At 48.6% G+C, this 14652-nt stretch overlaps 1 protein-coding gene across 2 annotated transcripts in view; it reads left to right on the top strand.

Annotated features, from left to right (window-relative positions):
- The window catches only part of nt5c2b (5'-nucleotidase, cytosolic IIb), a 42799-nt gene that overhangs the window by 13383 nt on the left and 14764 nt on the right, over positions 1 to 14652 (top strand). Inside the window, exons 4-17 of one of the 2 annotated variants that reach the window (XM_070552016.1) lie at positions 6724 to 6841; positions 6974 to 7069; positions 7138 to 7229; positions 7316 to 7373; positions 7971 to 8064; positions 8757 to 8810; positions 8934 to 9017; positions 9104 to 9145; positions 9226 to 9333; positions 11436 to 11502; positions 11581 to 11751; positions 12491 to 12542; positions 12792 to 12852; positions 12927 to 13103. In XM_070552016.1, coding sequence (XP_070408117.1) covers positions 6724 to 6841; positions 6974 to 7069; positions 7138 to 7229; positions 7316 to 7373; positions 7971 to 8064; positions 8757 to 8810; positions 8934 to 9017; positions 9104 to 9145; positions 9226 to 9333; positions 11436 to 11502; positions 11581 to 11751; positions 12491 to 12542; positions 12792 to 12852; positions 12927 to 13103 — 1274 coding nt within the window. Of the gene's footprint in view, positions 1 to 6723; positions 6842 to 6973; positions 7070 to 7137; positions 7230 to 7315; positions 7374 to 7811; positions 8065 to 8756; positions 8811 to 8933; positions 9018 to 9103; positions 9146 to 9225; positions 9334 to 11435; positions 11503 to 11580; positions 11752 to 12490; positions 12543 to 12791; positions 12853 to 12926; positions 13104 to 14652 lie in introns of those variants that run through there. The other variant, XM_070552017.1, reaches the window with a different exon arrangement.

The following is a 14652-nucleotide window of genomic DNA, read 5'->3' as shown; positions in this document are numbered from 1 at the left end:
TTTTTATTGTTCTTTTTGAAATCCCATCGATCACATGAAATAGTCTCCTACACCTATCTCCTGTGATAGAAAACAGACGGTGAAACTCTAGGATAGACAATGCTGACAGATCTACGTCACACTGTCACTAACATTCATGGACTCACCCATCTGGACTCACGACGGGGAAGGCTGTTGTTGGTTTAGCGTCCAGGAAACATCTCGGCTAGTAGACCACAGAGCAGAACTCCTCCAGGCTTGTGTTATTGGTGGCGATAAAACGTCAACGTTGCAGAGCAAACAGAGTCTATGGTAGAGTCGTGTTACTGTTAGCCAATCAGAAGCGAGACATCCGAATATCATGAATAATAATGAGTAAGACTTCAAATCATGCCATTTTCTGCCTTCCTCTACTCCGGCTAACTTCTACTTCCTGAAACAGGAACGCTAGAGCTGGTTTCCACAGAGAACGACCCTCAGGGACATGAATAGGGACAAAGTTACTGTTTACAGTCTGAGTTTGCTGAGTGTGCAGTAGGGCTGAACGATTCGGGAAAATAATCTAATTGCCATTTAAGTCACGATTATTTTCTCAAGGGACTTTTCTCATATTTTTCAACTAATGGAAACAAAACATATCTATAACTTGAACTGAATATAAACAAGTTTATGTATCTGCATGTTTATCTACATATCATATCTACAAGTTCATTTGTCTACATAAACACAAGTAAAGACAGAAGTTTGTATTTGAAGGTGCAATCCTTTGCAGCCAGGGACATCCCTTGAAGGAGCACAGGTATTAACATCAACTGTGAACATTTATTTGCAGGATAGAAGTGTGTCCCATATGCTTGACTCGTCCGCGAGGTCCGCACGGCGAAATTGTGTCATTTTAACAACCACGCCCCTCCACCGCGGCACTAGCCTAGTGAACTAGACCAAATTCTTGCTTTGCAAAGTTTGGTCTAGGCATGCTCCATTGGAACCTCCGCAGCTCCTACCAGGACTCTGGCTAGCCAATCACAGCTCTCTAGAGCGGTTTCAAACACATAAAGAGCTGTGATTGGTCCATAATGGTGGGCCAATCATAGTGCTCTATCTGCTTAGTGAACAAGTCACAGAGCTTTATCCGCTTTGTGGGCCAATCAGGGCACTCTATTGGGCCATTCCCATCTGTACCGGGTCGGCCCGGGCCGGGTAGCGTAGGTTGTTTACATATCTGGGTGGCCTGGTATTTTACCGGGCCAACCAAGGCTCATTCTCAGCCCTCTTCTCGAGGGGGTCTGCTTCAGGCCGACCAGGGCCAACACACCCACTGCTGACAGCAAATTCACACCTTCCATTAGAGCAAGCCTCTGATTGGTGGGTAGAATCAGCCCACATGGGCTTAAGGCAAGGATGTGTGGAATCAACCGGGCCAGGCTGGGGCCGACTGGGGCTACCCGGCCCGGGCCGACCCGGTACAGATGGGAATGGCCCATATATGCCTGGTGGGTGGGATGATGCAACAGAGTGAAACAAGAGTATGTCACATTCATTGTCCGGTGGAATGCGGAGATCATTTGAAAGACAACGGTAGAACCCGCCCCACAACCGAGAGCCGTCAATGGAGCGTGACGAGACTAAATATATTTATTTAGTCTGGCTTGCCAGGCTACCGCGCCTCCGCACGGCCCAAAATTTCCGCACCACGCACCTAGGAAGTTAACCACGCGGACGGTAGGACGCGGAAAACATGGCGGACTGGCAAGAACTAGTATGGCAGAGGTTCGTAAATACAGACATTTGTATGATTCAGCTCTCAAAGATCACCGTGATCAACATGTTGTTAATGATTCTTGGAGAGAAATAGCTCGCACTGTCGGAAAAGACGAGGACGCTGTTAATAAATGCTGGAATGCCATGTTGTAAACAGTCATTTTTACTTCTACTATGGTGTAGTGTTGGATGCATGCCGTAGAGCTCCATGCTGCCCCCTACAGTTTGGGAGAATATTGGCTCACCGCAGAGACGAGCCGCATGAACCATAAACGCTGCAAGTTGTGAAGCGTGTTCCATCCGCGAGCCGCATCACCAAGCGGAAAGTAAATGCGTCAAGCATAAACCAAGTCTTTTGTGTTTAGAGTTTTTAACGTGTTGTCCATGCAGAGATTCCGTTGTTTCAGTTACATCCATAGCTGCTAGCCAAAAACTCAGTGAAGTTAAAGTCTCTTACAGTTTTCTAGCTTTACTAAAATATCTGTCTGTACTTATTTGATTGATGGCAGTTTTTACCTTTTATCAGACTCCAAATGTAATCGTTTGGCACGTTCCTAATTTTTAATTTGTAAGAATGTAATCAGCGAAATTAGCATTAGCATGGTTCTTCCACGTATACTAGCGTTGTGCTAACCACTCGCTGCCAGTCAAATCGCAGCCTTTGCGATAAAGAAAAAATCTCCTTTTGTCACATTTGTAGCAATTTAAGTGCATATGCAATTAATGGTTCGGCCCTCGTGTGCAGTGAGCTAACACAGCAGTGCAGTCATTTGTAATTTAACAGCAGGCAACAAGTTTCAGAGTTGTTTAAAAAACTAAAGCCAGTAAACACAAGCGACCCAGAAGCCATTTCCTGTAGCTACCCGTAAGCAGGCAAGAGGCTAACGTTAAGCTAACAATGCTAACTGTGAATTACAAGCAAACAAACCAGTAGGCTTTGGTCACTGGACCTCAGGGACCTGCTGAGGGTGTAGGGACTGAGAAGATCACCAGCGTCTGACGGAGAAGAGCCTGGTGATGCAAGTGGGCTACTTTCGCCTCAATGCAGGAAAAATCTTTACATGGACCAAGTTGAAGCTGTGGCAGGAAAAGCATGAATGCAGCTAAAAACGGGTTTGGGCGTTTTTCTGGTGAGGAGATGACAACACCACAAGGTGAAAAGCTCCAAAAAGTCCATGTCATGGAACCTAGGGCGTGTAAAAAAAATCCATTTTCTGATTCTGAAGGCTAAATTGCAGTGTGTCATTGCTGACTTTAACAAGCCACCGCTGCTAAATGGATCCTTCGTGGTGTGTGTGTGTGTGTGTGTGTGTGTGTGTGTAGCTACAGCTTTTGGATGAATTCTTAATTTGTTATTTAATAAAGCCCTAGGTCCATGTTCCAATAGCAGTCCACTGATGCAGTTATTGACTCTTCTTATTTCCTCTGGTGGCTGTCCTGCATCCATCCATTGTCTGAACCCGCTTGTCCATGTAGGGTTGTGTGTGTGTGTGTGTGTGTGTGGGGGGGGGGTGCTGGTGCCTATCTCCAGCAGTCAAGGACAGAGAGCCAGTCCATCACAGGGCAATACAGAGACACACAGGACAAACAATTATGCATACACACACTCACGAGGACAATTTAGACAGACCAATCAACCTAATAGTCGTGTTTTTGGACTGTGGGAGGAAGCCGGAGTACCGGAGAGAACCCACGCATGCACAGGGAGAACTTGCAAACTCCATGCAGAAAGATCCCAGGCCAGGAAGCGAACCCTTCTTGCTGCAAGGCAACAGCTCTAACCACTGAGCCACTGCGCAGCCACTGGCTGTCCTGCGTCTGTTTGCTAATTCTGCCTGACAGCATGTTTGTGAAAAGCACTATTCTGAGAGGATTGGACCATACAGCCATTCTTTCATTAATCTGTTGTTGAATGTTAATGGTGTTAATACACTACACCACTACTTAGTCGTGTAATTAAGGTAAGAGTTCGCTGACCTGAATCGATGTACCGGATCGAATCAAATCAAACTGCGATAATCGATTCTAATTCTTGAGAATCGGAATCGATTCGATTCTTGGAATTTGAATTGACACCCAGCTCTAACAGAACCTTTAAACACTGAGTGTTGATGCTCAATACTGGGCTTCTTACCTAAAGAAGTAGAATAAAGAAAGCTCTGACGCTACATCAGAACGTCTGTCACACCTGACGGGCTCGAGACAAGTTCCCTCATAGATCATCCCTCAATGATCTGCGTGTCTCTTGTTTTTATTATTTGCTCTTCTAGCTGGGACGGCTTTATTGCCCCTCTGAGCTCCAGGACAAGTAAAGCCGAGACCAAATGTAGGAATGAACACAAATAAGGACGTCAGATTGCTGTCAGCACCAGGCTGAAGTGCAACAAGTTGACCTACTTCAGCTTAATGAAGTTATCAAAACTACGGGATGAGCAGCTTCCTGTCCAGTTCTCATTAGTCGGGCATTCTGTCCTTTGGACCCCACTCGTTTGCTCATCTTGAGGTTCGTAAAGTTCAAACATTTGTCAACCGTGAACTCTCGGTGAACAACCAGCAACTATCAGAAGCCTTGCAACACTAAATCAATATTAAACAGCTCAACATTGCTTCATGTGTTCTTCTGCTCTTAACGGGAACAGCCTCCGGGAACCGTTGCTCCGACTCAGTCAGACCTGGACCGTTTCAGACACCAACAGGTTTGTCCCAGTTTTCAGAAACAGATTTGGGCTGAAACGTTGTCCCTGAGGCGATGCTGGAGTCCTCCCAGCCTCCACTTCAGAGGTTTAAAACTGTCGGAAGAAATAAAATCAGAACTACATAGTTGGCTTTCTAGTCTTGTTTTCTGTGTGTCCAGGTCTGTGTGAGCCTTTTGGGTGTAGAGGGCCGTGAGTTGTTTACGTTGTGTTGGGGGGTGTAGGTTACATGCAGGCCTGGGGTGACCCGGCCTGTAAGCTCTGGAGAGACATCACACCGCTCAGCCATTGGGGGGGGTGAGACAGATGATCTGAAGACAACATAAATGTGAGAACACCGAGGACACAACAAGCAATAATAATCAGATTTCCTTCAGCAGCTTTAGTTTAAACCTCATTTAGTAAAGTCTCGAACGTCCTGGGATAATTTCAGACGAGGGCCAGTCTTACATCACTCGGCTGTCTGAGGCTCAAACTTCAAACATCTGAAATAGTTTATGGTATCTGGGTTACTGGTGACAGGGTTCCCTGCTGATCGTGTGTGTGTGTGTGTGTGTGTGTGTGTGTGCGCGTGCGTGCGTGCGCGTGTGTGTGCGTGCGTGTGTGCGTGCGTGTGTGTGTGTGTGTGTGTGTGTGTGTTAAACACGTAAGATGAGGGAAAGTGACCAGGATGCAGCACACTAGGGTTATAATTAAAGTAAATAAACTGTAACTTTATTCTTTTAATCTTTCCTCGAGCATCGGCGCGGCATAAGAGGACTTGATGATTTCCTGTTAAAGCTCGTCGAGGTGGGTTTTATAATGCATTAATTTTAATCATCCGTAGAAAATAAAGGATGTTCTAACTTTTCGCCTCAGCGGTCTGTCTGACAACATCAGCAGATGTGAAGGGGAGCAGAGGACAACATGTGAGAGCTTAGCAGTGAACTAGATCCAGGCCAAGGGGAAGAAGGGGACGCGGCTCTCAAAATAGATCCTTTTGTAGAGTCTCAGATGTTCCAGAAGATTATGACAAGAGTAGAGGGGAACGGGGTGGATGCCTCCGCTGCTCTGGACAGAGGTCCCAGAACGTCTGTTAGCTGTGAGAAAACTGGGGGGGGGGGGGGGTCTACGTGATCACAATGCAGAAGCAGATCTGTGTTTTCAAAGCAGGTCTGTTAAACCAAAGCACATACTTGTCCCAGTAACCTTCCCCTTCAGAACCATAAACCAGTCCACCCCCACCAGAGTCCTCCCACAGCCCACTGGGAGAGTAGAAACACAAGTGCATTCTTTCTGCTGTATTTATAACATCTGACACGTCTTTTCCAGTCTCGCAAAGCATTTTAATCTCCCGCCAGTCTTTCTCTGCCCAGCATCAGGCTGTGTTTACATTTCCACTGGGGGGGGTCTTGTGAGAGCATCCTCTAAAGATGTGGTCAACAACCTTTCTGAATGGCCTCTGTTCAGAGTAATAGTGTTTACTTCCCACAGGACTGATGAGCTAACGGCTAGAGCGAGAACAAAGGCTTCCAACTCCAAAACTTCACATCAGTTCCTGCGAGTGTCGGGTTAGGGTTTACAGTTACACCCACCGTTCCCGTGACATCACACTTTTAGCAGGAAGTGCTGCTGCTGGTTGTTTCTGTGTGACGCTAAAGAGATGAGGACTGAGCGATCAGTCAGGCTGGTCTTCACCACATTTTTAATATCAGATTTAAAGTCGGGCACATCTGTGGGCAGACATGAATTTAAATGTATTTTTACCTTCCTGGAAACATAAAAGCTCAGAAGCATTAAAGGGTTGGTGGAGGATGTTTGTGAATTTTCAGATAGAACCGCCCTCTCCACTTCTTTAATGCACACGAGAGAGAAGGCCCGGTTATCCTCGCGGATGCTCGCTTCACAAGCAGCTTACAGCACTTTTTCTAGCAGGAATCTGAAATGAATTTCTCCAAACAGCATGCAGAACTTTAGCTTACCTGTCGGGCATCAGCTGTTCTTATTGGTGACATTTTGGCAGGTAAGTCAGGTGGGGCAGCTCCCATGACCTCTACACATCTGTGTCAGCTACAGGAACACCAGGTGAGGCTCTTGAACACCTTCCCTTTGAGCTGCCTGCTACGGTGGGATGAAGGTGCTTTGGGGCGACTCTTAAAACCACACTAGGGGTTGTTGACTAGTGACTAGAGTCTGGAATCACATAGCTGACCTTAGAAAGCACAAGCATTCTGACAAAAACATTCCCATCCCTTTCCTTGTTGGACGACCTCTAATGAACTCATGTAAAACTTCTACGTCTCATTTTCAGTGTACAAGTCACCCGAGTACGAGTCTTTAGGCTTCGAGCTGACCGTGGAGCGCCTGGTCTCCATCGGCTACCCTCAGGAGCTGCTCAGCTTTGTCTACGACCCGTCGTTTCCCACCAGGTGTGAAAAAGTCACCCTGCTGCTGTTTTTGACCCTTTTGAGTTCACACCCCTCTCTGACCTTCAGAAGCCGTTTGTGACGCCGTAATGATTTAAGAAGCTTTAGTTATCGTTTGTTTCTTTCTCCTTCCAGAGGCCTTGTGTTCGACACCATGTACGGAAACCTTCTGAAGGTCGACGCTTACGGTAACATCCTCGTCTGCGTCCACGGATTCAACTTCCTCCGAGGGTAAGGCGCTCGTCTCACACGTCAGCACAGTCACCATAAGAAGCTGAAAGCCTCTGTCTTTCTTTCAGCCCTGAAATTCGTGAGCGGTACCCAAACAAGTTCATCCAGAGGGATGACACGGAGCGTTTTTACATCCTGAACACGCTCTTCAACCTGCCCGGTAAGACCTGTGCCAACGAACGAGGAGACGGCGAGTCTGGGGTGAGAGGCGGGAGCTGATCGGTTACCTGGTTTGTTGTTTTTTAGAAACCTACCTGTTTGCTTGTCTTGTGGACTTCTTCTCCAACTGTGACAGATACACGAGGTAAGGCCGTTTCTGGTTTTATTCATGTTTGTTGTGCAACAACAAGTTTCTGAGCACCGCATGACGACACAAAGCAAGCCACACGGGGTGACTCGAGCTCTAAAGCATGGGAGCCTCCAGCTGTTTCAGATGCTAATTTCAGCTAATCCTTATAAATGGTAATCACCCTGGACTTCAGTCAATAAACCCTCCGTTTCCGTTACACTTATGTGTATTAATGTCTTGCCAAGAGCATGGGTTCTCATCAGTCTGAGACAATAATGAAAACGTTACTAACGATCCTCACCGATGGGAATAATCTTCTGGAATCTCCTTAATTCTGCTGTAAGGAGGATTAACGGACTGTCAGTTTGAGTTTTGATTACATTAAATTCATTATTGTAATCTGGAATGGCTGCATGTCCTTTGTCCTCTGAAACCTGGTTGTTGGTCTTTTAGGGGGAGAATGCTTTCCTGTTTGGCTGGGGACCCTCCAACAAGGGAAGGCTATCCCATTTAAAAGCAAACAAAAACAAATGTCATGTTTCTGAAAACCCCTGTAAAGATACGGCCCGTCCGACGGCTGTGCGCGTGTCTGTCTCTGCTCCCCTTTCTCAGCTGTGAAACCGGCTTCAAAGACGGCGACCTCTTCATGTCCTACAAGAGCATGTTCCAGGACGTCCGGGACGCCGTCGACTGGGTCCACTTCAAGGTAAACACAACCCACCCTCGTTCACACCGAGTACAGAAGGGAGAGGCCACCATTCACACCGCCTGCGCTTCACGTGCTGATCGTCCCCAGATACCTGCTCCCACCAGAGCCCCACATGATTAGAAATGCGACACCTGTAAAAATCCCCGTCATTTAACTCATTCGCTGCCAGCGTTTCTCACCGTTTTTACTGTGTTTTTAAGAGTGACAGAACGTTGCTTGCTAGGATGATGTTGACACCAAAACAACCAAAACAAAGTGGAGACTCACCTCTTACTTCAGGAAGAATCCGCATGTTTCAAGCGTTATCTGTTCTTTCATAATTCGATGCTGATCTGTGATCGGCAGAATCTTTTCCGGTTCGCACCTCACTTTTTTTTACAGCAGCGGCCCAAAATGATCTCCTAACACGTGGATGTTCTGCTTCCTGGTCACGTGACGTGTGACGTACGCGGATGAAGATCGGCTTTAGAGCTGGGATGTTTGTTCTCACCGTGCGGGGGCTCGTCCGACGCACACACAGTAAAAACATGCAAATGACGACTTCAATCGTCATTGGCAGTGAACGAGTTGAAAACCATACCTGTAAAAATCCCCGTCATTAATAAGGGAACACACACAGTTTAAAGTACGGCCTCGTTTCTTCCACTGGCTGATGTTGGGCACGTTTGTGGCTTGTTTTCACGTCACAGGGAACACTGAAGGAGAAGACCGTAGAGAACCTGGAGAAGTACGTAGTGAGAGATGTAAGTAGCACACACACACACACACACGCACGCACGCGCACACACACACACACACACACACACACACACACACACACACACACGTAAAGGTGCTCAGAGCTTTTCTTCCTTCGCTCCCACCAGGGAAAGCTGCCTCTCCTCCTCAGCCGAATGAACGAAGTGGCCAAAGTGTTCTTGGTGACCAACAGTGACTACAAGTACACGGATGTGAGTAATCACCTCAGCCTGACCCTGAGCCCTAAAACGACGCTGAGTTGGACTTGGCTGTGAGTGGATGTGTTGTTGTCTTACAGAAAATCATGACTTACCTGTTCGACTTCCCCCACGGCCCAAAGGTACCTTCAGATGTCGACGAAGCATCAGGTGAAGACAGGTGGCGCTAGTGGATGTGTAACTGTTGGTGTTTGCTCCACAGCCGGGCACCTCCCACCGACCCTGGCAGTCCTACTTTGACCTGATCCTGGTGGATGCCAGGAAGCCGCTGTTTTTTGGGGAGGGTACGGTGCTGAGACAAGTCGACACGGTGAGCAGAGTTGTGACTCGTTTGTTGGCCAGTAAGAAGACCTGTGAGAACAAGTCTGCGTCTCTGAGTGCTTAAAAACAAACTGGGCAGTAGTAACGCGCGGTATAACTTGAATAGCCCTGACTCCAACCACCGGTAGAGATTTGGACTCAACCATCCAACCACTGTGCATAAATGTTGTCGAGCTGTCGGCTCTGGACAAAACACAGCAGCTGTGGCGCAGAGCGCGTGGACGAAGGCGCGCTCATGAAGAAGGCGGGGCAACAATGTTTGGGTTTAACGTTAAAAGCTCGTTCCGTTTCTCCGCGGGTAGCAGGTGATGAGTATTCACATTGGATCACTCGTGGGACAGTGTCATCAGCAAGCAGGACGCGGGCAGCAGAGGGCGACGCCGTCCTCTGCTGCCCGCGGATGAAAGGAAGTGATGTCACCAACATGGCGATCTCTGATGACGGCTAGAGGCTTTAGTTGGAACATGTCAGTTTTTTTTTACTAAGCTGTGTAAAAGAAACAAACAAAAAAAAAAACCAATAACAAAGTAATGAATTACAAAGTTGAACACAGAACGAACATACAAAAGAGCAGCAGGTCTACTCCAAGCCCCTCCCGGATGACCGAGCTTCTCACCTCATCTCTAAGGCCGGGGACACACTGGCCGCGGAAGCGCCGCGAAGCGCCGCGAAAATGGGACCGCCTTCATTCGGCGCCCTTGTTAAGCTATTCTATAGACCACATGGGCCGCCGAAGCGCCGCGAATCGCCTCGCGCCGGCGCGCGCCGGCGCTCCAGCCCGCGCCGTGCAGCGATCATTTCGGCGTTGGCTCTATTTTTTTCGCGAGCCGCGGGTGAATCGCGTCAATTCTGGCAGGAAGTCAAACGTAGACATAAGAGGCAGGCCGGTAAAGTTAACAAAATAAAGCATTTCAAAATAAAATTCCGCAATAGTCAAATGTGTTCGTAAACAGACACTGCAGAAAAACCACACGAACACGCACACACATACACACACATCGAACTTGTGTGCGTGTGTGACCACGTGAAGGGGGGAGTGGTTTTGGGTGTCTTTTCACCGGAGCAAACAGGACAGAGAGGCAGAAAGTCTGAGGCAAGCAGTTAGGATGGATGACTTTAAATTAATTATGGAAGTTGAGAAACACAAGGAGCTGTACGACCCCCGAAAAACATGATTGTTTACGTACCCATGTCGGAAGAAACTGCTAGGATACAGCTGCAGAATTGGAGCGGGTTCCAAGAGATTCAACTGGCAGAAACAACTCATACCATAGGTTCACACACACACACGCGCGCGCGCACGCGCACAAACACTCAAACGTAGGAAAAGAGCTGAGAAAAGGCAGAGAGGAAATGGAGGACACCAAGTGTTTAAAAGAAAAACTACAGCTGAGCCGAGGCGCGCCTCGACTGGGGCGCGTCTGATCTGAACTGAGGAGCGGCGAGCAGCGGCCGAATTTCGTGAGCGATTCGCTTCTCGGCGCTTCGCGGCGCTTCCGCGGCCGGTGTGTCCCCGGCGTAAGGGAGAGCCCAGCCACCCTGCTGAGAACTCATTTCAGCCGCTTGTATCCACGATCTCGTTCTTTTGGTCACTACCCAAAGCTCATGACCACAGGTGAGGGTAGGAACGTAGATCGACCGGTAAATCGAGAGCTTCGCCTTCTGACTCAGCTCTCTGTTCACCATGACAGACCGGTACAACGCCCGCATCACTGCAGGTGCAGCGCCAATCCGCCTATCGATCTCGCGCTCCATCTTTCCCTCACTCGTGAACAAGATACTTAAACTTCTCCACTTGAGGCAGGACCTCGTTCCTGACCCGGAGAAGGCTTTCTACCCTTTTCTGAGCCAAGGCCACGGTCTCAGATTTAAAATATATCACCATCTAGATTTGAGGCCATGTCAGCTCTTCCTTCCACACAGCTGGTGTTGTGATGAGAGTTAGAAAATGAACACAGAAGGCCCAAAGGTAAAACGTGGCCTGTGTTTAAAAGTATGAAACAAACACAGACTGGATGTGTTTTAGTCACACTGACCCTGATTCTGTTTACTGGCTTGGCTTATTCTCCTTTCCTGTTTTCTCCATTTCAGACCACGGGACGTCTGAAGATAGGGACCTACACCGGACCGCTGCAGCATGGGATCGTTTACTCTGGAGGTCCGACGTTCAGGCCGTCTCTTTGACCTCATTCCGTTTTAGTTCTCGGTTTGCAGAAATAAAACTGTCCCTGTTCAGGTTCCTCAGACATCGTGTGTGACCTGCTGGGAGCCAAAGGGAAGGACATTTTGTACATCGGGGACCACATCTTTGGAGACATCCTCAAGTCCAAGAAACGTCAGGGCTGGAGAACGTTCCTGGTTATTCCGGAGCTGGCCCAGGAGCTGCACGTCTGGACCGACAAGAGCTGTGAGGGTTTATTATTCTACTGCCTCCCGCAGCATCGACTTTCTCTGAGTTTCTCTGGAACCGTTTTAGGGCTCGCTCCCTTCTTCCTGCACGTTAATCAACGCTCTAGCAGAAAAACAACGCAGCACGACTCATTTCCTGTTGCTGCTCTAGCCTCGTCAGCGTATGTACATTAGCTTGTTTCATTGACCTGAAGGAAGAGGAACAAAAAACTCGCTGGTTTCAGATCCTTACCTTCTTCTCAGGTTTGGTTTCTAGAAAGTCGAAGTGATGAATATAAAATAACATCTAAACATTAAACCTGCTCACAGATTGCAGCCAAAAGGGGAAACGGTGGCACAGGAGTTAAGGGCACGCCTTGTAATCAGAAGGTTGCAGGTTCAAGTCCCGTCCTGTCGCTGTGTCCTTGGGCAAGACGCTTAACCCCCCTCAGGTGGGAGGGACCGGTGGTGACTCTGTGCAACAGACTCGCTTCTGTCAGAGCGTCCCAGGGCAGCTGTGGCTACATCGTAGCTCATCACCACCAGCGTGTGAATGGGTGAATGACTGATTATGTTGTAAAGTGCCTTGGGGGGTTCCAGGACTCTAGGGCGCTATATACAGGCCGTTTAGCAGAAGTCTGGTGAAGTTCGAGCGTGGTTCTCTGTTTTATAAGAAGTTTGAACCTAAACTGGTGATCTGGCCTGATGATGACTGACGCCGCATACATGAATAAAACTTCTCTCTCTGCTTTTTTCAGCGTTATTCGAGGAACTTCAGGGCTTGGACATTTTCCTGGCAGAACTGTACAAGTAAGAACTTCCCTCTCTTCATCGTGTCCCCGTTTCCTCCACCTCCTCCTCCCTGCTTCCTGCCACCTCCCCACCCGTGCTGCATTTTGCTCGCTGCAGCCTGTTAGAAGGCGTGTGAGTGAGGGGTCAACACGGTAAAGTGTGGGGGGTCGGCCCACGAAGGCCACCTGATAACCAAACACACTCGTTATTTAAAGACGGGCACGAGTCGCCTCCCCCGCTCACACATCCCTCTCCGTGTCTCCTCAGACATCTGGACAGCAGCAGCAACGAGAGGCCCGACATCAGCACCATTCAGAGGAGAGTCAAGGTGAGAAACGTGTCTCCGTGATCTTAACACCAGCGGAGCGTGCCACTAACTCACATCTCCACGCCTGTCCTCAGAAAGTAACACACGACATGGACATGTGCTACGGCATGATGGGTAGTCTGTTCCGCAGCGGCTCCAGGCAGACCCTGTTCGCCTCCCAGGTGATGCGTTACGCCGACCTGTATGCCGCCTCCTTCATCAACCTGCTGTATTATCCCTTCAGTTACCTGTTCAGGGCTGCCCACGTGCTGGTGAGTGTCTGACGTGATCACACGAACTTCCCAGGGTCACATTAGAGACTGAAACTTAAAAAGATCATGTGTGTGTGTGTGAGGGTGGATTTACTGTACATACGTATGAATGTACTGTTTAGGCTTCCGTTCCACCGCAGAACAAAAGAAAATCATAGAAATATTAAAAAGGACTCAAATATACTTCATTAATCCCAAACGTGGATTTTATTCAGCAAAACATCCAAAAGACGAAAACCTTATTTTCCGCCACATTTAGATGTCTGTGATCCTAATTAAGCAGAGGAGTCGGTCTGGCCGGTAAATCAAGAGTTTTTAATCAAACTACAAATAAAACCACCTGCTAGCTGTTAGCAGTGGGGGGGGGGGGGGGGGGGCTGTAGGTGAGTGAGGGAGAGAGAGAGAGAGAGACATTAGGTGAGGGAGAGAAAGAGGGGGGAGAGACATTAGGTGAGTGAGGGGGAGAGAGAGAGAGAGATCAGGTGAGTGAGGGAGAGAGAGAGAGAGAGAGAGACAGTAGGTGAGTGAGGGAGAGAGACAGACCGTAGGTGAGTGAGGGAGCGAAAGAGAGAGAGAGAGAGAGAGAGAGACATTAGGTGAGTGAGGGAGAGAAAGAGAGAGAGAGAGAAACATTAGGTGAGTGAGGGAGAGAGAGAGAGACATTAGGTGAGTGAGGGAGAGAGAGAGAGAGAGACATTAGGTGAGTGAGGAAGAGAGAGAGAGAGAGACATTAGGTGAGGGAGAGAAAGAGGGGGGAGAGACATTAGGTGAGTGAGGGGGAGAGAGAGAGAGAGATCAGGTGAGTGAGGGAGAGAGAGAGAGAGAGAGAGAGACATTAGGTGAGTGAGGAAGAGAGAGAGAGAGAGACATTAGGTGAGGGAGAGAAAGAGGGGGGAGAGACATTAGGTGAGTGAGGGCGAGAGAGAGAGAGAGATCAGGTGAGTGAGGGAGAGAGAGAGAGAGAGAGAGAGACAGTAGGTGAGTGACGGAGCGAAAGAGAGAGAGAGAGAGAGAGACATTAGGTGAGTGAGGGAGAGAAAGAGAGAGAGAGAGAGAGAGACATTAGGTGAGTGAGGGAGAGAGAGAGACATTAGGTGAGTGAGGGAGAGAGAGAGAGAGACATTAGGTGAGTGAGGAAGAGAGAGAGACACCGTAGGTGAGTGAGGGAGAGAGAGAGAGAGAGAGACATTAGGTGAGGGAGAGAAAGAGGGGGGAGAGACATTAGGTGAGTGAGGGGGGGAGAGAGAGAGAGAGAGAGAGAGAGAGACATTAGGTGAGGGAGAGAAAGAGGGGGGAGAGACATTAGGTGAGTGAGGGAGAGAGAGCGAGACATTAGGTGAGTGAGGGAGAGAGAGAGAGAGAGATCAGGTGAGTGAGGGAGAGAGAGAGAGAGAGACAGTAGGTGAGTGAGGGAGAGAGACAGACCGTAGGTGAGTGAGGGAGCGAAAGAGAGAGAGAGAGAGAGAGACATTAGGTGAGTGAGGGAGAGAAAGAGAGAGAGAGAGAGACATTAGGTGAGTGAGGGAGAGAGAGAGAGACATTAGGTGAG

Source organism: Nothobranchius furzeri, chromosome 6, assembly GCF_043380555.1.
Source record: "Nothobranchius furzeri strain GRZ-AD chromosome 6, NfurGRZ-RIMD1, whole genome shotgun sequence".
Taxonomy (NCBI): domain Eukaryota; kingdom Metazoa; phylum Chordata; class Actinopteri; order Cyprinodontiformes; family Nothobranchiidae; genus Nothobranchius; species Nothobranchius furzeri.
Note: the sequence above shows the minus strand (reverse complement) of the source record. Positions and strands in the feature narration are given on the sequence as shown.